At 38.4% G+C, this 20,301-nt stretch overlaps 1 protein-coding gene across 1 annotated transcript in view; it reads left to right on the top strand.

The window, feature by feature from the left end:
* Positions 1–20,301, top strand: part of LOC137199046 (uncharacterized) — a 51,354-nt gene that overhangs the window by 20,555 nt on the left and 10,498 nt on the right. Inside the window, exons 13-39 of the mRNA XM_067613135.1 lie at positions 1,785–1,916; positions 2,036–2,093; positions 2,206–2,286; positions 2,660–2,715; positions 2,849–2,917; positions 3,034–3,058; positions 3,152–3,181; positions 3,518–3,586; positions 3,696–3,835; positions 4,339–4,458; positions 4,630–4,687; positions 4,937–4,981; positions 5,082–5,138; positions 5,403–5,551; positions 11,093–11,197; positions 11,310–11,358; positions 11,447–11,527; positions 11,804–12,376; positions 12,477–12,551; positions 12,988–13,124; positions 14,207–14,308; positions 14,494–14,551; positions 14,701–14,849; positions 15,574–16,753; positions 16,848–16,969; positions 17,061–17,174; positions 19,247–19,304. Coding sequence (XP_067469236.1) covers positions 1,785–1,916; positions 2,036–2,093; positions 2,206–2,286; positions 2,660–2,715; positions 2,849–2,917; positions 3,034–3,058; positions 3,152–3,181; positions 3,518–3,586; positions 3,696–3,835; positions 4,339–4,458; positions 4,630–4,687; positions 4,937–4,981; positions 5,082–5,138; positions 5,403–5,551; positions 11,093–11,197; positions 11,310–11,358; positions 11,447–11,527; positions 11,804–12,376; positions 12,477–12,551; positions 12,988–13,124; positions 14,207–14,308; positions 14,494–14,551; positions 14,701–14,849; positions 15,574–16,753; positions 16,848–16,969; positions 17,061–17,174; positions 19,247–19,304 — 3,892 coding nt within the window. The remainder of the gene's footprint in view (positions 1–1,784; positions 1,917–2,035; positions 2,094–2,205; positions 2,287–2,659; positions 2,716–2,848; positions 2,918–3,033; positions 3,059–3,151; positions 3,182–3,517; positions 3,587–3,695; positions 3,836–4,338; positions 4,459–4,629; positions 4,688–4,936; positions 4,982–5,081; positions 5,139–5,402; positions 5,552–11,092; positions 11,198–11,309; positions 11,359–11,446; positions 11,528–11,803; positions 12,377–12,476; positions 12,552–12,987; positions 13,125–14,206; positions 14,309–14,493; positions 14,552–14,700; positions 14,850–15,573; positions 16,754–16,847; positions 16,970–17,060; positions 17,175–19,246; positions 19,305–20,301) is intronic.

Raw genomic sequence — 20,301 nt, 5'->3', positions numbered from 1 at the left:
ATATTATATACAATAACTAAATAAAATCTAAAAAATATAAAATAGAATAAAATAAGAATAATAGAAAAGAGAGAAGATAGGACTATAATGTTAACTACTATATGCTGAACACACACAGTGCAGTGATGGTAACAGACTATTCATTAGTGCAAGTCAAGTAGATGTAAAAGCTGTACAGTAAGGTGCAGAACTGTCACTGTGCTTGTGTTGACGGATGCAGTCATACCTCTCTGCCTGCAGACACCTGTTTCCTGCAAGATAATCAATATGGAAGTGGAACTGGAACTGGTTGTCTTGTACAACTTCCAGTTCTTGTATTTAGCTGCCCTTTTCCAACAATGACCTCACTGAATCGGGGTTATCGTGTATCATGCAATTCAGGTATCCTTTCCTGTTTCTTCTTTCCTAACAAACTAGACATTAATTTGTAGGGGTGCACCGGATCGTACTTGATCCGGGATCCATACGGATTGCCCCCCACAGTTCGGCACGCATCTGAACCGCGGGTTAATTGCAAAAGTGAATGTCTCATTTAAGACAACGTAAACAAACTCCTGTAAGTAAAAGTCATAGACAGACAGCGCGTCGTTAACAGGGATTTTGAAGAGCAACGACCAAAGCATTAAACGGGTCCGTAGTGACACCTGCAGGTATGTTTACACGCTGTTTAACGTGAGCAGCTAATTAGCATCTAGCTGCTAACTGACGTTAGCTCGTTCAACAAGCTGCAGGACAAGACGTGTGTTCATGTTTGTAAGTTATCAAGTTTTGATGATGTGGATACAGGCTGTTGTTTCATTCACTACCATGTTTAAAAGAGGAAGGTATCAGACCTCATATTGCAATTTAATTTAACAATTGAGCATTGAATATTTTATATATTTTAAGATTTTATTTAAACATTCGACATCTTGAATGTTGTTTTCATTTAAGACCATGGGCAAAAGTTACTTGCTGTAAATGTTTTACAGAATATATGGAAAGCAAAGTTTACTAGGTACTAGATTGATAATCATTAAACATTAATATCATAACACTGTTTTCTCCAATAGTACACTTCTAACTATCATTCTAACTATCATAATTTCCTTCACATATGCATAATATAGGCTACATAATTTACACAGTATATACTGTATACAGATGGTTATTAGAAACAGATGGGATTGGAAGCATTAACAGCAGATCAATCAGTATTATAGAAAGATGATGACTAAATTCAAGCAAGGAGCAGTCTGTCCTTTTCATATACAGTAAGTGAGATGAAGCTTCACTGCTAGCAGAGTCCCCTGTCCCAACATACGAGGAGACTCGTTGAACAGGCTGATGGCAGTTGGCGGGAGGTAGCAGATAGCTTTCTTTGTCACTGCAGAGCTGAATGAGTCTCTTAATGGTTGTGTAGGACCTTCAGAAAAGTAGAAAAAAAAGTATATAAGGAATCATAATTCAAAGGAGGAAACCATAAGATAAAATTGAAAAGAGTTTCAAAGGAGCACCTTGACTTTGCACATATCAAGACGCCTGGCAGCAGCATTCTGTATTGACTGTAGTTTGCTGAGAAAAGGAAAAAGTGCATCAGGAATAAAGACCATCACTGACTGAATCACTGTAGTATTTGTTGCATGAATATACCCTTAATATAGCTGTTTTGTTCCGGTGTCAGCAGTTTCTGGTATGTTTGAGTAATGAATCTACTGATGAATGATGAATCTACAGCTACTATTGGTAATGTTAGTCTTTCTGTGGGGCAATTGTGAAATTCATATTGGTTTTAATTTGTGCAGAAAGCATGGCACCCCACCACTTTGCTGTCAAAGGAATCCTACATACGTTACAGCAGCGCCTTTGCCGCAATGATGCTCAATTTTGCAAAGCAGGCAGAGAAAATTCATGGATCTGCAAATACTGATATAAAGGTAATATTGCTTACAAAGTCCTTTTAATGTATGTACAGTCTAATACTCCCTTGTTTTACTATTCCCTAATTGATGCTTTTGTTTGTGTTCATGTGAAACTGTATGGCTTTGTGTTATAGCAAGTGAACCTGGAGCCTGATGTATTCACATTAGTAAATTCCTCCGGTTATGCAGAAGGTTGGTATTTTACTTTTTATGCTTCAGCTATGTTGTATTTCTCTGGATGTACTGGACCTTCAGTGGAACCTAGAATGATGTTTTTACTAATTCAACCTATGGTGGTTTTTAGCTTTGAAGAAACTGGAATCCACCATGAAGGAAAAAACGGAGAGCAGCTTGATTACAAGCGTCACACCAGGGAACAAGCTGAGTATGTATTATCTCATCGCAGACTAGTTGGAGTTTTTCCACTGGACCAGTTATCTTGTTTGGGACTTATCCTACATCGAGATAGTCAAGACAAATTGTTTTTCTGTTTTCTCTTCAAAAAGTTCAAATTAAAGACAAAAGGTAAACTGTAATTGTATTTTTTTTGTTTGTAAAGTGCACTTAAAGGTTGTGAAAGTTGGCTTAAACACAGCCCCTTTTGCAGAATGGATTATGTATATTAGGATCAAATTGAAGTGATAATGTCAACAGTTTTTGTGGGGATGTTCAATACTTGTAATTGTCAAACCAGTGTCAATTAAATTGTTAGGCTTTTAATTACCATTGAATGAACTAACTTTGTTTTTTCTTTGTAGCGCTTTCTACTGTATCAGTGTGGCCTGTAGCATCACCGTACACACTACGTTGTCAGGTGAAAATTCTTATTTCCCTACAATATCCTGAATATTGTTACTGTACCAACTACTATCCATGTTGTGGAGAACAAGCTCGTCCAATACACCGCTTGACTTTTCATTAGTTTCACCCTTGTTGTCTCATGACAGAACTGCAACGTGGTCTTAATGAATGTGTCTCAGTATTTCAAGCATGTGTTTAAGTGGGAACACCAGCAGGTATATCAACATTTTTATATGTTCCAACAGAAAGTCTTAATAAAAAGATTTATTATTCATGAAATACTACAAAATATGACCATAACGTAAGATCTTTTTGTAATGTTCTTCCCCAGGTGTTGAAGAATTTATTTGGCAAAGGTATCATTCACTTTTCTCATTTCCTGTATTTTGTGTGATTTGAAGGTGATATAAGTGTGACACAGTGTTCATTGTTTTCACTCTTACTTACAGATGAAATAGCAGATGGTTACGACCAATCAGGTACGCTTTTCTCCTTTTGTTAAAGCAGGCTGCAACACTTTATTAGTTAAAAACAATACAGAAAACAGTGTTAAAAGGTCTGAAAATAAATTTTATCATTGGGCTGAAGGTAGCATCACACAATGGGCTGAATTTTAACATTATTCTTAAATATTGTCTCTGATTTTTTTTTTTCTCTCCAATGATTAATGGTATCACAATTTCCAGAAATTGATCTGTGTTCATCTGAATCATCTCTGTTAAATGTTGGAAAATGGGGCACAAAGTTCAAGTTAATTTTAAAAAGTTGTTCATGTATTAGCTCTTCTTCACCTTCTTTTCTGTCAATGTTATCAGGTCGGAGACCCAATCTGGGCTTATTGAGGTACCTCAAAAATAGCGAGAAGCAGGATCGGCCAGTTATTGGTGAGCTGACCCACTTGTTATCGTTGTGGCATTTTTACGAGTTTAGCTGTTAAAGGAAATAACAGAAATATGTAATTTCTTACTTTCATTTGTATTTTTGTGTGTTTAGGCATATCCCTGGTTGTGACTTGTCTGTGCGCTCAGGTTCCACATGAACCTATTTATGTGTGCTTTGCTTGTGAGGAGAGTTTCTCAGACTCGTTTCTCACACAACACCTGGAAGGCCGAAAACATCTCATACACACATTGGTGAGCTTTCATTAAAGTTATTTCCTCAAATGATTTGTGTCGACCACAATAACGTGCAGGCGATGCAAATGGTGTTGGAACGGCGTCACAAATGTGTGTGGATTTGCAACTGATGTGTATGTGTTCTTATATTTATACATTTATATTACATATTCAGTTAACTATATTCAGTCTGTAGCTGCCACATTGTTTGGTGGAGTCAGTGTATCAAAGTAAAAGGTCCAACCTTTCCTCCTGCTGCTGGGGAGTGAACTGCTTTCAAATGCATTAGGTGTATGTAGTCTTTATTAAGTAGTTTTTAAGTCATCTATCTATCCAAGGAGAAGTAATCCATCACAGTCAGCAGTATATAACCTGTTATTTTTGCATTATTACTATTGCATGGTAATACGGTTCAGACTGGCTTAAACACATGATATAGTGTGGGGGGGGAAACAATGCTAGTTTGTCACAACTGCTGAACACAGTAATGTAATTGACCAGCTTTTTTACTCATTTCTTAGTTGTACCAGAATCCCTGGCAGCTGCCGTTTGCATGGCAGAACCATCTGGATGTGGAAGCCATGACTTTAGTGGCATGGGAGGAGGAGAAGAAAAGAGGACTACACCATTTGACAGTGGAGGTAAAAGACCAATTCATAGAACATGAACAGGCCTGTTTCTTTTTTCTTTACTAAAGTGTTCACATCTGTTCAGGGATGTACAAAAGCTTGTTAATGTAACTAACAATAACTAGGTTAGTCTAACTTGCAGTCAGTCATAATTTTCATGATTGAGAATCTTTCCTTTCTCAGATACTTGATGTTCCTTCCTGGCTGTTTAGGAACCTTAACCCACTGAGTTACCAAACAGGTAGGTACCCTAAAGTTAATCACAGCTAGTTGCTCGCTGTATCTTTTCTCTTGTTTTAGACAGAACAGCTTGTGTTGTGAGATGCCACTAATTAATGCACAGACAGAGGACTTGTACTTTTTACCCACATTATTTTATAAAGTAAAGAGAGTGATTTGTGCTCAGCGAGATTATATGAATTGCCTCCGGTCATGCATCCAAACATGAGATATGAAGCTGAAATTGTCTCATTCTTTACTGTGTCTGCAGTGATAGAGAGACTTGACCTACACCGCACTTTCTTAAAGCGCCAAGGTCAGTGGTAAAAGCATTGCTTCTCTGTAATTAGATAAATGAAATTCTTTGCACTTTGATTACGTTTATCTGACTTTTTGCCTGTTGTATGTCTGTGCAGTTCCACCTTGTGAACCCTACAGCAAACTCAAAGAGAACGAGAGATTTCCTCTGCTGGGTGAGTACTACAGGAAGGAAAGTCCTTCCTGCACTTTGAAGGTGATTACTCACTGATGAATATGTTTTCTTGATTTTGCCTACTAATTTCACACTCATAAACAATAGTAAGTGTCCAGTATGAGACGATGACAAGAACAATGAAAAACACCTCCAGCTTGCATTTCAAAATGCAACAGATGGAAAAGTAGTATTAGACGCACTGAACACAATCCACAACCTTCCGCGTGGATGTTTCTGACTCTTCTTCACCTCATTATTGCAGGTAAGCAGTTTCTGGTCAAGCACAACGCGTATATCAGACAGCATCAATCCACAGAAGTGAGATTTCTGTGTTTGCTCTGTGAGAGGAGGCTGTCAAAGGATGAATGTTACGCTCATTTGTTCAGTTGGGAACACGTTGCAACATTTCTGGTGAGTGTTTTTTTGTGAACATTTCTCAATGCATTGTTTCTCTATTAATGGTGATTGCTTGCTCTTTTTATTGCTCAGTGCTTTGCAGTGCAAAGGCAGGCAAAAACAGCGAAGTATGTCATGTCAGAAAGAATCCAATAATCTTATATAAAATGACACATAATGTCAGAGGCACTGCAGTGCAACTGCAGTGGTCCATTTGAGCCCCTGACGGTGCCTCATACTTTATATTGGTGAGAGAGTTCAGCATCCTGACAGCCTGATGGATAAAGCTGTTACACTGTCTGGTGGAGCAGGTTCAGAGGATCTTCTCCCAGATGGTAGGAGACTGAAGAGGCTATGTAAGGGATGGGCTCGCAATGGTGGTGGGTGTTATAAGTGTCCAGGAGGAAGGGGAGTGAGGCATCTGTGATCTTCCCAGCCATGTTCACTATGCCCCGCAGGGTCTTATGATTAGAGGCAGTGCAGCTCCCAAACCACACAGAGATGCAGCTGATCAGGATGCTCTCAGTGATGCCTTGGTAGAAGGAGCACATGATGGGTGCTGGGGCTCTTGCTCTCTTTAACTTCCTGGAAAAACTAAAGAGAGCAAGAGCCCGGGCAAGAGAAGAGGAAGTAGAGATGCTGCTGGGCTTTCTTGGCCAGTGATGCAGTGTTATCAGTCCAGGAGAGGTTCTCGGTGATGTACACACCCAGAAATTTGGTGCTGCTCACCTGCTCCAGAGTAGTACTGTTGATGGTCAGCGGGGGTTGTTGGGTGTGGGCTCTCTGGAAGTCAATAATAATCTCCTTTGTTTTCCCTACATTTTGTACCACATGGCCAGTTGGTTCACCTCATTTCTGTAGTTCAATTCGTCATTGTTGCTGATGAGACACAAAAAAGTCATTTAAAAAAAAAAAAAAAAAAAAAGATAATTCAGTTGGCTTGTTTTTTGTTTTTTTTGCCAGTAAAGTTATTATCCAGATATTTCTCAAATGATTATTAACCTAGAATTACTTACCCAATTCATTCTTTCTCTACTGCGAAATGCATTTGAAGAACAACATTTGCAATAAATGTGACCTTTTTGTGACCTGTGCAATACTGTAGAAGCTACAACAGGTTGCAATAGATTTGCAAGGTATTTTGGGAAATATTTCATGACACCTCCCTTTTTTTACCAGTAATTTCAGACAAGGTTCAGCCACCTACACATCATTATACTGATGCTCTATGTACTAATATACCACCCACTCACCCACATGGACTTACAAAACACCAGAATATAGTTGTATTTTCCCCAGCACTGGGGAAACATTTGTCAAGCATAGACAAGAAAAAAACATCTTACATTACAAATATCTCCGTTGTCTGCATCAAGCTCTACAAATAAAATGAGCCACAAAAAAGGTTTTCCTCCTGAAACACAGCTCAGGTTGTTTTTTTTTTTTTTAGAATAAGTATTCATCCACAAAAAATCATCAGAAATTAAGGACATTTTACTAGATAGTGTAGCCCTTAATCATCATATAATGAGCAATAAAACATAAAATGTACTTTGTCTTCATTCTTTCCTAAATCACACAGTAAACAGTCTTTTCTCTTCAGTAAACCTGGCTGTTTCCATAGCTGATGGTACCTGAACCAAACTGTGCACACAGAGATCTTTATCTTTTGAATAAATTCTGCTTCACAAAAGCTCCACGCTGTAGACAATATCTGCAATACAAACAGATGACAGAAACTTACTATATTACAGATCAAATCCATAAATTTGATTCCGTTTTTCTAATTAGAATATGAGTAATGACCTTATGACTCTCTCAAGTGTTCATCCTAGTTTTGAAAGAAAGTAAAACAAACTGAATCCATCATGGATATTTGTAAAATATACATTTAATGTATTTCTTGTAATCTTTTGAAGAGACTACATTCTGAAACACTGGAAAGTCATAGAAAGGTGTGTGAAGATGACAACAAAGCCCAACAGAAAGTGTGTGTATTTTATGTTGGCCTGATGGCACCTTGTGTTGTGTGAAGTTAGTCAAGCCAATTTTATTTGTATAGCCCAATATCACACATCACAAATTTTCCTTAGGGGGCTTTACAGTCTGTGCAGCAATACAACATCCTCTGTCCTTAGACCTCGATTAGAATAAAGAAAAAATATATAAAACCCGTTTAACAGGGAAAAAATGGAAGAAACCCCAGGAAGAGCAACAGTAATGGATTTATAACAAATATGAATGAATGAATGTGATGAAGAGGAAGCTGAGCAGTTTCCACGTGCCACCGATAGGTACCTAAGGAACGCGACGCCCATCACCATGGAGAACTGTTATATTTCATCTTTTCCAGTAAGACAGGAAAGGAGGTACAACAACTAACGTTAGTTAAATCAAAAATGACTCTACTAAAAAAAAGTGCCAGCCACAGTTTCTCCTAGGTGAGTCTCAAATCGTCATCAATGTCATCAATATTCATCATACCAATTTATGGTTAAACCGCATTGTGATGCGGAGCTAAGCTAGCTAACGGTTAGCACTTAAAGTATTAGCTAACAATGAGTTGATTTCTTTATCGTTAATCAAATAGTTGACAGAAAAAATAAATTGGCAACAGTTTTTATAAACTATGACTATGTAAAAATCCATAGCTTCATAGGCCAAACATTTGCTATTCCAGCTTCTCAAATGTGAGTATTTGCTGCTTTTCCCAGGTGCAACGCGCTAACGTTAGCATCATCATAGTAATGATAAATTTAATAGATCTGGACTCTTGGTTGGGTTAAAAAAGAAGCTATTTTCAGTCTGCTTGTGTGCTGGAAAATTAGCATTTTTCGCTATTTGACATATTATATACTAAATGATTAATTAGAAAAATATTTGAGATTCATATATGAAAAAAATAATCGCTAACTTAGCTTAGTTAGCAGTAGCTTTAATTGCTAGTTTTAAATGTTAACAGGTTCTTGTATTTTGCTTTAAATGATGCAAGATGAGAATCTTGTCCCATGTTTCACATTCTGTTATAGTTTTGAATTATGTTGGTATGTAAAAGAGGATTATGGAGTCAGAAATCCAAGCGCAATTAGGAAATTATTGAAATTGTCAGCAAGTGTTAAGAATAAAATGTCTACTGACAGGAATGAAATGGATAACACTTAGGTCAAGAAAGTCATTGATGGTATTATAAAGCCAATAACTTACATCTGTAACTTGTCAGTCAAAACTGGTACATTTCCATGTAAGATGAAAACTGCTCAAGTTATCCCATTATATGAAGCTGTAAATTATTAGACCACAAAATCTGCTGGAAACCTCATAATATGAGATATGAGATAATATGAGATATGAGATAATGTGCCAGCAAAGTTGGTGTTATGAGAAAAACAAGGCACATTCTGAATCATAAAGCATTGTACGTTCTGTATTGCTCACTTATATTACCGTATCTGAATTACTGTGCGGAGGTGTGGGGCATCACTTACAAAAGCAAATTACAATTGTTAAGCATACTACAAAAAAGAGCCATGAAGGTAGTAAACAACGTAGGATTTCGTGAACACACTAACAAGCTTTTCAAGTCACATGCTTTGAAGTTGATGGATCTGGTGGAATGTAACACTGCACAAACAGTGTTCAAAGGAAGAAATAAATTACCTCCTGGAACATACGAAAAATGTTCAAGCACTGCTGTTGCTATGTGCTTGCTCATGGGGGAATTGTTTAGGGATGCACAATATTATCAGCACGTCATCAGTATCGGCCCATAAAAGCTCTAAAATGAAATATCGGCATCTGCAAATTCTACCGATTATGAGAGGCCGATATGTCGCGTTCCCCTCTGCCGCCTGACTGTGCTTCCCTCAATGGACTAACGTTAGCCCCGGCTCTCCTTGTGGATCTCCATGTGGATCCAACCGCAGCACCGAGCCCTGGTTTGTTATTCAGGTTAAAGTGGGAAGAAGCAGCGGGTCTGACGGGCAGCTGAATGAAATTGAGCCTGCGGAGGATGCACCAGGACCATCAGGGTGACACAGTCCGCAGAGGAGCTGCTGTGTTCAGCTGCACAGATAGGAAAGACTTCGGCTGCCAGGATGTACCACTCTGTTTGAAGAAAAAAAAAAATCTTCTTTTTGGTTTATACCGGCAGTTGGCAACCAGCGTATTAGGTGCATTACCGCCACCCTCTGCTCTGGAGTGTGGACCAGAGATTAAATCCTACACATTAATCCTGTCTGTCTAATAAACTCAAAGAAAACTCTACTGCTCCACCCACTTTGCAGGTTCATTAAAGTTTTAATGCTGAGCTCCTGAACTCCAGTCTTCCTAAGTTCTTCCTTCACATATTGTCTTTCTTGATCATACTCAGTACAGTCTATGCTTGCATGCATAATAGTCTCCTCAGCCAGCTGGAAAAAAATATGTGCATATATCGGTATCAGCATCAGCAATCGGCCCAATGAGTTGGAAATATCGGCATATTGGATATCAGCAAAAAATCCATTATCGTGCATCCCTAGAATTGCTGGGTCTCTGTAAATTAAAGTAAGGTCTAGACCTGTGAAAAGTGCCCAGAGATGACTTGTTGTGATTTGGCACTATATAGATAAAATTGAATTGAAAAAATTGAAATGTTACACTCACCAATGGTGACGTTGTTATTGGCTTTCTTTTTTCCTTTTTTTTTTTTTTTTTAAATTCTTGATTTGGTAGTGTTTAATTATGTATGAAGAGGAGGAACATAGAGACCTAGTTGTGTATGATGGACACTGAGCCGGATAGTTGGACTATGTGAATCTTTAAGTTGATTTGATTTGATTAGAATAGGAGCAGGACTAGACAAGCATGCTTCTTTCTTCTCCTTAAAGGACATGAAATGTTTATTTATTTTTCATATTGAGAGTCTGTTATATATTTTCATTTTTAATTTTATTGGTTATTTTGTTTTATTTATATAGTTTATTCAAATTTTATTGTGAGAACAGATATTTCTATCAACTTCATATTCAAACGCCTTGCCCACAAATGTTAAAATTGTAAAGGAGGTTAAAGTAAGCTGCATTTGTCGCAATACATGTACTGCTTCATTACATCTTATTTGTTCATCTTTCTCACTTTGCATCCATAGCTGAGTTGAGCTGTAAATACAGTAATGATTATGGACGGTGACAATGCTGTGGTTAATTTAACAGGGTGCTTTCTAAACTACTGTAATTCATTGTACATGATACATAAACCACTGAATATTTGTTTTGCACTGCTCTCAATCATAATATGATTATTCGCTGTGTATACAGTTGGTTTCCCAAATAGAAAAAAATATCTACACTGTAAAATGTCACGGTCTAATGCGAGATATATCATATATATTGTTTTATATGTGTATTCTGTTTGTAATTGCTAGTATTTTGAAAACACGCATATAAATACAGTAATGGAAAGAAATTAAAGTCTGAATATCTATGGTAATTAGACATTGTATATGGATATTGACCAACAACAAGTTTTAACATGCAGCCAAAACACTGATGAATATGTATGTGTTTGTGTGTGTAGAAGCTTTTCCACCCAGGCTCGCTGAATGCCAGCACTGAGAACGCAGAGACATTACTGGACTTGGCAAAACAGGCAGCGAGTATTCATTCCATACTACCTGCACAGGTATTCTGCTGCAAACATTGAATTTGTGCACCAGAATTGAATTTTAATGGACTGTAGCAACTCCTCTAGCCATGTGCTTATGATTTTGTTTCAATATTTTCTGCCTTCAAAGGAAATATGGTTGGAAAAGCCCATTTGGGAGCCCTGCAAATACCACAGAGGTGAGTATTTGTATTGCAATGAATGTTCCACATTGTAAAGTATATTTTGAATGGTTTTCCAGACTGTTCTTGTACTGGTTTGTTCCAGCAATATCCATCCTGGGATTTGCAAAGAAGAGAGCGGGCAAAGGAAAGCTTAAACCTCCAATTATCCGTAATGTGAAGTTGGGTAAGGCAAGCCATATATTTTACGTAGGTTGTCTTATGTGCATGCTGTACCCTGACCCCAACTAGTGCAACTATGGAAACATCGCATTTAGTAGTGTTTGTAGGAATGATTTTTCATTTTTAAACATTTTAAATGAGTGTACATTTGCTTGCCTAAAAATCTACAATATTCTTTAAATAACTGATAATCACTAAAAAAAGAACACCACAGTGAATCAGTGAAGATAAACATTGCCGATGATTGTGATTAAATGCATTTCTAATGTTTGTTTCTCAGTCCCCAGAGAAACTCTGAAAGAAGCAGACAAGAGCCCTGTGAGAGAGGACAGTCCAGAAAACAGCAGGATAATGGAGGCGTCTGATAAAAGCAACAATGAAAGTGGAGAAAATGCAGAAAAGGGAGCCGCTAAGGAGACTCATCCAAAGAGTGAAAAAGAATCAGAGAAAGGAAGAGAGGTGTTGTCAAAAACCAGTTCAGAGGAGGTTAAGAATGAAGTCAGTGACAAATGCCAGACGATAAAGGAGATGATGCAGGAGCCTACGGAGCTGACATTAAGAAAACCAAGTGAGGAGACCCCAGAAAGCTCGCAGAAGACAGGCCAAGATGACAGAGCAGTGACTGGAAAAGAAGGGAACAAAAGTAGCAAAGATGTCCTGACACAACTGAAGAATTACGTCTACAAAGAAAATAAAAGAGAGAGGCCAAGCGATATGTCTGAATATTCACAGGTCCATAAAAGACAGCGACCCAACTCCGAAGAAGACGCATCTTGTGAAGAACCCCAAAAAATGTCAAGTAGTGGACAAAAGGAGGTGACGGCAGCAGACAAGGGAGAAAGTTGTAAATCAGGTCAGATCAATAAATAAATACCATATTTAAGTTTGTAGAAGTTTTCTGAGTGTTTCTGTGAAAATATCTCAGCTTGTGGTTGTCTGTGTCTCACTTACAGTGACTTCTAACGGGAACCAACAGGCAGCTCAATTGTGGCTGTACCTCAAGAAAAAGAGCCGAGAGCCTGTGATTGGTCAGTGTTTTCTTTTTCTTTCTTTTTTCTGTGCTCTGAGACCTTACTTATGAGGAATAATTGTGAGATCTGAATCTTCCTTTGTCTTGTGATTGTAGAAAACTCTGTCAATAACTGTCCACTGTTAATGCTGCCATTACAGTACATTCATTGTCAAGAGTTGATGAACCTGGCGAGTTCATCACTAGGCGAGTCTCATCCAGTCCATTAAAAGGGTCAATATGGTGTTAATTGTTGGTTTGCTGGTTTGTGAAGAGGCAAATAGAAGTTCACGGAGGAAAAGAGGAAAATTTGCACTTTTAGTTTCTTTATTTTATTAAATGTTTACATATACTTGAGCTTAATTCATTTTCTAATCACGTCATTTCTGTGAAGAAATCTTCTACCCGGTGAAAGATTGATAACACGACTTTAATGGTGAACAATATATCTTCAGGCTTAGGTGCACTTCTTGAATGCTATGGTGATCAGCATGGCCCCATCTACCTTTGTGAGTGCTGCTCTATGAAGATCCAAGAGAAGGATATCGTCAGCCATGTTACCGGATTTGATCACCAGAAGATGTATCTGGTGGTGAGTAAATGTTAGAGGATGAGATCAGATGCTGTCCATAGTACAATACTGTCACATGTACACTGAAAGAATTATTGGTCCATGTAGTCATTCCTCCTCTCCACACCGGCCATGAAGAGATCCCTACGTAAAGCAACTGCATGAATGGAGGGAAAAATCAACAGTCCTCTGCAAAAATATATTCCAAGTTAGCAAAAATGACAGGCAACTTGAAAAGTTCAGGTAGTTTTAGTCTTGATGTTCCCACAGACAGTGTTTCTTTGCTGAAATGCGACTGAGGAATACATTCTGGCAGTTATGTAGGTTTGTTGCTGGGAAAACCTCCATGTGACTGCCAAATTGGTTTGGTATCTTTGTCATGGCAAACTGACACTGCTGAGGCCGCATATTAGCTTCAATTTATCTTCACAATGTAGTCAGTCTAAGCAGATTATCAATCCACGGCCAGTAACAACAGGACAACTAATTGATGATCAATAACTCTTTCAGTGTACATATAGCATTTTAGTATTATATTAAGATAGACTTGAGAAAATCCAAATCTATCCTTTAAGACACTACTTCCCTTTCTTTGTTGGGTATATGTTCAGTCATTGAAGTCTTCCTGTTACCACTCTTACATGGCAGATAAACTGTATATTTCATAAATAAGAGTGGCACACTTCATGCTAGGATAAATGCACAAAGGGGATATGCTATTGTAGCACCTGAGTGGTATAGAAGCTGTAAAAAAAACTGATAATGTTGACTCACAGAAACGGTTTTTGCCTGTAAGGAGCTTTGGGGTTTCACTTGATCTTATTTTACACATTGTACAAAATTGGTAATTTGTTTACTGTCAACTTATTTTATGAGCTCATATAATATATAACCATATAATTTAACATCTTCATTACAAGATTAAATGCATGCAAGAACAAGACAATAAACAATATGCAAACCTAAAATTTACTATTGTTGTCTAGACTTACCAAGCAATTGCAGAACTTCTTCCAGTGCCTTGTTTCTACCATGTGCCATACATATACACAGGTGGCAGCCATATTTTTAATTTAATCCCCTGTATATGTTCCTGACATTAGGGGTTTCAGAAAATCCCGCCTCCACAAGGGAATGACTGGAGGAAGAAGATGAGAGATATGGCTGTTTTGTTTGAAGAAGATAAAGGATATGGAGAGGCTCAGGTTTGGTCCTGGTCTAAATTCTTTCTCTTGTAGAAATGGTTGTAAATGTCAAGCTGAGATCAAATATGTGACCCATCTCCTTTGGTCAGTCCTGGACAGAGTTGGAGAAAAGATCAAGGCAAAATAACAGAAGTGCTAGAAGATTAGAATGTATTTTTTAAATGTTGTTTATGTCTGGATTTCAGGTTGTTGATCTGGATGAAGAGCTTTATAACAGCATCTCAAAACAAAACTTTCAGGCAGGTAAGGGTACATTTTCCCTTTATTTTGAGCCCATCTAGAAAAAGTGTGTGTTTCTTTTTTAATTGAAGCTAATTTGGTTAACAGGTGACTACAAAAGTGTGAACTTGTACGAAACAGTATTTCTTCTTTATTTTCCATAATCTTCACAGCCATTAAGACTGTGAAGGCGCATCAAGCTCAGCTGGACTGTGGGTGTGAAATCTCTTCAACCTCAACTCTGTCAGGTGTTCAACCTGTAGGTACCTCCGTCACCCTCATTACTCAACATGAGTCCTACCTTGGGATGGACAACCACCAAGTTAGTCAAGTTGTCATTATTCAATCAGAAAAATCATTTTCTACTTGTTCCTTTTGTCATTCAGAAGTCAAATTATGCACTGAGCTGATGAAACACATAACAGTAAAATGTAGGTGTTATACTTGATGTAAACGTAATTGTATTGGAACTTTCCATGTCATGATTATGAAAAGGAAAGCCTTTGGTAATCTAAATCTAATAATACCAGACAGTCAGGTTAACAATGCATGTTTAAATCTTGAATAACAACAATGCTGCAAGTGGAAACAAAATGTCATTTCTTACTGTGTTACAGTAAAATAAAAGCTTTATACCAAACAATGAGATTTAATTCAAGTAGAAAACATTTAAAACAACAAACTCCTGCATTAAAGGATACCTGGCATTTTAACTCTCAGTCCTAAATCTTGAGGACATGATTGGAGGTCAAAGAGTCAGAAGCACTTAGCGCAGACACACATTTACTTTATTGTCTTAGTAACAGAGTCTGTTTTGTCTCACACTTGTTTGGAGGCAAGTTGTCTAAATGTAGCGGATGGTGGCTGGCTTGTTTCTGTTTTCTTTATCTTTAGCTGTGGCCATTTGTTCAGGAGGAGATCTGTTAAATGAACCCCCTCCTCCAAGTGCTGGGGATGAATTCTCTGTAGCTCAAGTCATGGGCAGTAAATGTTTTGGTCTGTAGCTCCTTTGACAGTGTTCTAAATATGGTTGTTTGATTTCAAAGGTGTTGCCAATGGAGATTGATAATGATTCAGAAGACTCAGAGAGAAAGCCATCGTCAATATCTGCAGCCACGACTGTAATGACTGAAAACACCCCCAAAACTACTGAAGTCCCCCCTGAACCAAATGAAGATGTCAAAATGACCCATATCAAAGTGCCTGAGTCTGCTGACAACACAAAGAGCTGTCTGACTGCATCCAGAAGTAGTAAAGACGCATCAAGTCTACACGTGTCCAAAAGTGGGACAAACACACTGTGTTTGCATCCTGATTCCACAGGAACCAACTCCAAAGCTGAAATCACTCCAACCACAAGTGATACACCATTAAACAGAACCACCACATCCAAAATAACGGGGACGTGTCAAACTGCAGTATCTTCAGATTCTATAGTAACAACTCCCGCCAAATCCATGACAGCCGTCTCCAAGTTTACAGCTAAAACCTCCGGATCTTCTCCAGACACCAACAACTTGACAGCAGCCGTCTCCAAACTTGCAGCCACCACCTCCAGTTGTACTGCAACCACCACCAAATTGGGAGAAACCACCAACAAATGTACAGCAGCCACCTCTAGTACCCCTGCAACCACCGCCAAATCAACGGTACCAACCTCCGTCTACACAGCAACAACCTCTAAATTTACAGCAGCCTCCTCCAAAGTGACAGGAACCACCTCCACCTCTAGTGCAACCATCTCAAATACAACTTTATCAACTAAATCAGCAACAGCATCCAAACCAATGGATCCCAGAACTGGAGCTGCACCCAAAGCTGCAGCCACTTCACAAAAAGCTGCACCTGCCCCACATGTAGGATCCACAGTGAGGCGCGAAGCCACCTGCAGAGCTATGCCTGCCTCCAAGATTGAAAACTGCTCCAAAAATTCTGAAACTGCATTCAAAACCACAGTCTCATCTCAAACTGTGGTGACATCTGCTAAAATGACAAAAATGTCAATTAAAGGTGAAAATGCTGAAGCCTCCGCCAAGACTGTACATATGAAGAGTTCAGTGGGGTCAAAAGCTGATGTTGCACCACACATCCATAAGAGTAACCCACCTGCTGCTCCCCATGGGACCATGCCCTTGTCTGTCAGTTCTGAACATAAGAATCCACCGACAGAGCCATCACATACCTCCATGAGTAAGACCAAGTCAACTGAAGGCCCTCCTAAACTCGGTAAGTGTTATTTATATAGAAAAAACACTCAGTAAGTCTCTATGAATTGGTCTCCTTTTGATTTGATTGGATGTTTGTGTTTTTGTCTTTATAGGCGTAAACCACCTAATTAAAGTGTTCTGCAAAGGAAGGACGCAAGTCTACTGTGAGCTTTGCTTAGTCAGGTTGAAACGGTCCACTCATGTATCAGGCTCCAGCCACCACTATAACTACGTGGTTAGTGCTTCATGAATCTTTTCTTAGAAAATGTTCTTTGAAGCTTGTAAAGCTGTTAATATCACTGATGTTGTCTTAATATTCTTACTAGAAAATGAAGTACCCCGGGTGGAGTCCCAGGTCGTCACAGTTTGAGGAACAGTTTGACAAGATAGTGGCCCACTTGGCAGAGGTTGAGAAAGGTGAAGAACATCAGGACATCCAGGTGACCCACTGCAGTCTTCTCACAGTCTAAATTGTTCAAAATTGACTGTCTGTATGAGGTTATTAATTTTTGTACAAATTTGTCACATCATTGAAGCAGACTTTATAAACTTCAAGATATAAGCCGTGAATTACTATTTTAGTAATTTAATATGTGGGGGCATGAAAAACTCATGACAGAGACTCATCAGCTCTCTCTGTTAAAGAGCAGCTGACATTGACACTAAAATGAAAATTGCTGGTCCACCTTAAAAGTCAGTCCACCTTAAGAGAGCCTGGTCAAGTTAAGCTAACACATTGTTGCTAACTTCAGGGCTAACCCCCTTTGATAGATGAGTATTTTCTTTGTCTTGAGGAGCTGCAGCATTTATTAACTGACACACAGCCTGTAATGTACATTTACTGCCAGATTGACAACTCACTGATAAACCTTTCCTCTGCTCCGCTCGCGTTCACGTCATGTTTCTGCCGCTTGCCCTCTGCGCTCGTACAACTGCACACGCACGTTTACACACACATACACACACGCACTGCCTTATTCCTTAAGGAGCTACGCTACTCTTGTACCTTTCATGTAGATGTCCTTTGAAGAACGAAGAGAGGGAGGATGACTAAAAAAATCCACAATAACGTAGGGTGTTATTGTGCTCATACAGTGTGTGAGTGAAAATCTAGCCTGTTGATATTAATAATCGTCTGAAATTTTAGCAGCGGCGCTCATAATTTTCAACGGCGGTGCACCGCTGCTGAATGAATGTAGGGGAAACACTGTGTAATGATAAAGGACTGTTACATATTTAGGTCATTATTAGGAATGTCAGTTGTGGTTAATTTTGCCTTTAATAGACTGACATCCATTAACCAGTAACTAACCGGTTCATTTTTAAGAAAAATTGAAATGTAGCTTTCGTTTGTGAGAGCTGTCCAGCAGGTGGTCATAGCTAGCATGTCTGACCTGTCTAGCTTGACTTTTAGCTCTTCCTTCTTCTGATCAAAATGTTTTTCAGTGGGTTCAGTCACAGTAGCTCTCGATGGCAGGTTCACCAATGATGACAAATGATCTAAAGTCTTTAGTTTTTGATCGTTTAGAGTCATCAATATTTTATTAGACTCAGTAGTAGTAGCATTTCCCTGATTTGATTGGTCTGAAATTTACAAGGTTTCCTTTAATAATCTCAATATTTCTTTGGGAGAACTCTTCTGTGTTCTTTGTCGATGTGTTTTGAAGCATAGTATTTCAGATAGTTATACTAAAATGAGGTTGTTAAATGTGGAAAAATGAAAATGGAAAATGGATGTGCTGAGAAAACCATTTGATTGATATCAAACACTGTGACCTTGAATGAGAGCCAGGTCACTGTGACCTGTACCAATGCCAAACATGTCAGCCCACCAAACCAAAACAGGTGCCACACACGCACACAAATAGTGCAGAGACGCCCACTCACATTTAGTCAAAGTCCAAGATAAATGAAATTGAGAAATGTCCCATTCTTCTTTTAGAATTTGGGATAGCCAAAAAGTTTGGTAAACAGGATGAAACCTATCACGCAACACGAACACATACACACACACACAGTCTGTCTTCAGTATAAAAAGGCATGTCACGTTCTGTAATGTGGGAAGATATCTCTGACTACGTTGTTAATAGATTTGCTGTGAAAAAAGAGATTCCCCATCTGACACCTGTGTCTCAGTCAACTGATTCCTCTTATCCACCTCTTTTCTGCCACAACATAATTGACCTTGACAGTGTCAATACTGAGTGTTAAGGGGTGCATGCAGTTTTCAGCAGAACTGATTGATGCTGCCGAGTAATGCATCGCCTATTTTTCAGCTTAGGTCATTATTATACATTGGTGGGGGGTATTAATGTAAATAGTATATAGTAAAACCAATATAAGAGATGATAAAATATCCAGTAGTAGCTAAAAGCCTTGCTGGGACAACAGAAAGAACTGGTAGTAAAACAGATGCATAGAGCATACATCAGTAAAGCAAGATGGCCAACTTGTATATTCGTATGTTTTTTAATTACCATTGTATGAGTGTTTTTGTCTTTCTTTCTGCTAGACGTTGATTGTAAAGAGCGACATGTACGAAGAGCTGGCTACTCTACCGGAAGAAAAAGGTAAAGATGGACTAATATTCCTCAGAAAAATGTTGTTCTATTTGACTTACAAAGGTAAAGATTAGTTAGAGCAGGCCTGATGCTACAGTACCAGTCAAAAGTTTGGACGCACTTTCTCATTCAAGGGAATGGGAAGGTGTGTTCAAACTAAGTGTCCAAACGTTTGACTAGTACTGTATTTTGAACTGTTTTGCCATGTTAGCAGTTGGGCCAGAGGGAAACAACAGAGAAATTATTCTGGCAAAATAACAATATTGCAGGAACTTTCAATGTTTTAAATCCAGAGAAGAAATTAAATATTTCTATTGAATTTTGAAAACAGAATCAGACTGTTTCTCAGACGTTTTGTAACTACTAAATTAGCTTAATTCTAAATTACATTCGTAAATTGAATTGGTTTAAATGTAAAAAAACAAACAAACAAAAAAAACTATATTAGTTCCTCCAGGAAATCGCAATCTTGTGATGGCAAAAATTAATGTAAATTCAGCCAATCTCTTCAGTATTTGTGAGGACTTGCAACTTTGTAAAATTCCCATGATTTCTCTGCTTTAAAGGTGCTGCTGGGAAGATTTTGACTTCAATATATCAACCCAAATTTAATGTCTATACCTTGTGATGAGAATGAAAGACAATGTGTTTTGTATTGATATTGTGTGTGACCGGGTCGGATCCACAGGAGTTCTGCTGAAGACGTCAGATACAGTAAAAAGGCTCTTCAACCTCTTCTCTCATCATCAAAACAAACCCCATGCTGGTTGACCGCAAAAAAATGCAAAACAGGAAGTGACTAGGTTTATGGAGAGTGTGGTCTTGAGAATTAGGCTACCTATCAAAGTGCTTCCCTGCGTCAGTCTAATCAAAACAACCAACATGACATGTCACTGCATTCAGGTGAAATTACATGACGAAAAAAGTGAACCCCTCACATTTGGCAACAAAAATAACTGTAAAAGGCCATAAAAAACAATTTCCAAATGTTTTACACAAAAGTGGA

Source organism: Thunnus thynnus, chromosome 15 (assembly GCF_963924715.1).
Source record: "Thunnus thynnus chromosome 15, fThuThy2.1, whole genome shotgun sequence".
NCBI lineage: Eukaryota > Metazoa > Chordata > Actinopteri > Scombriformes > Scombridae > Thunnus > Thunnus thynnus.
Note: the sequence above shows the minus strand (reverse complement) of the source record. Positions and strands in the feature narration are given on the sequence as shown.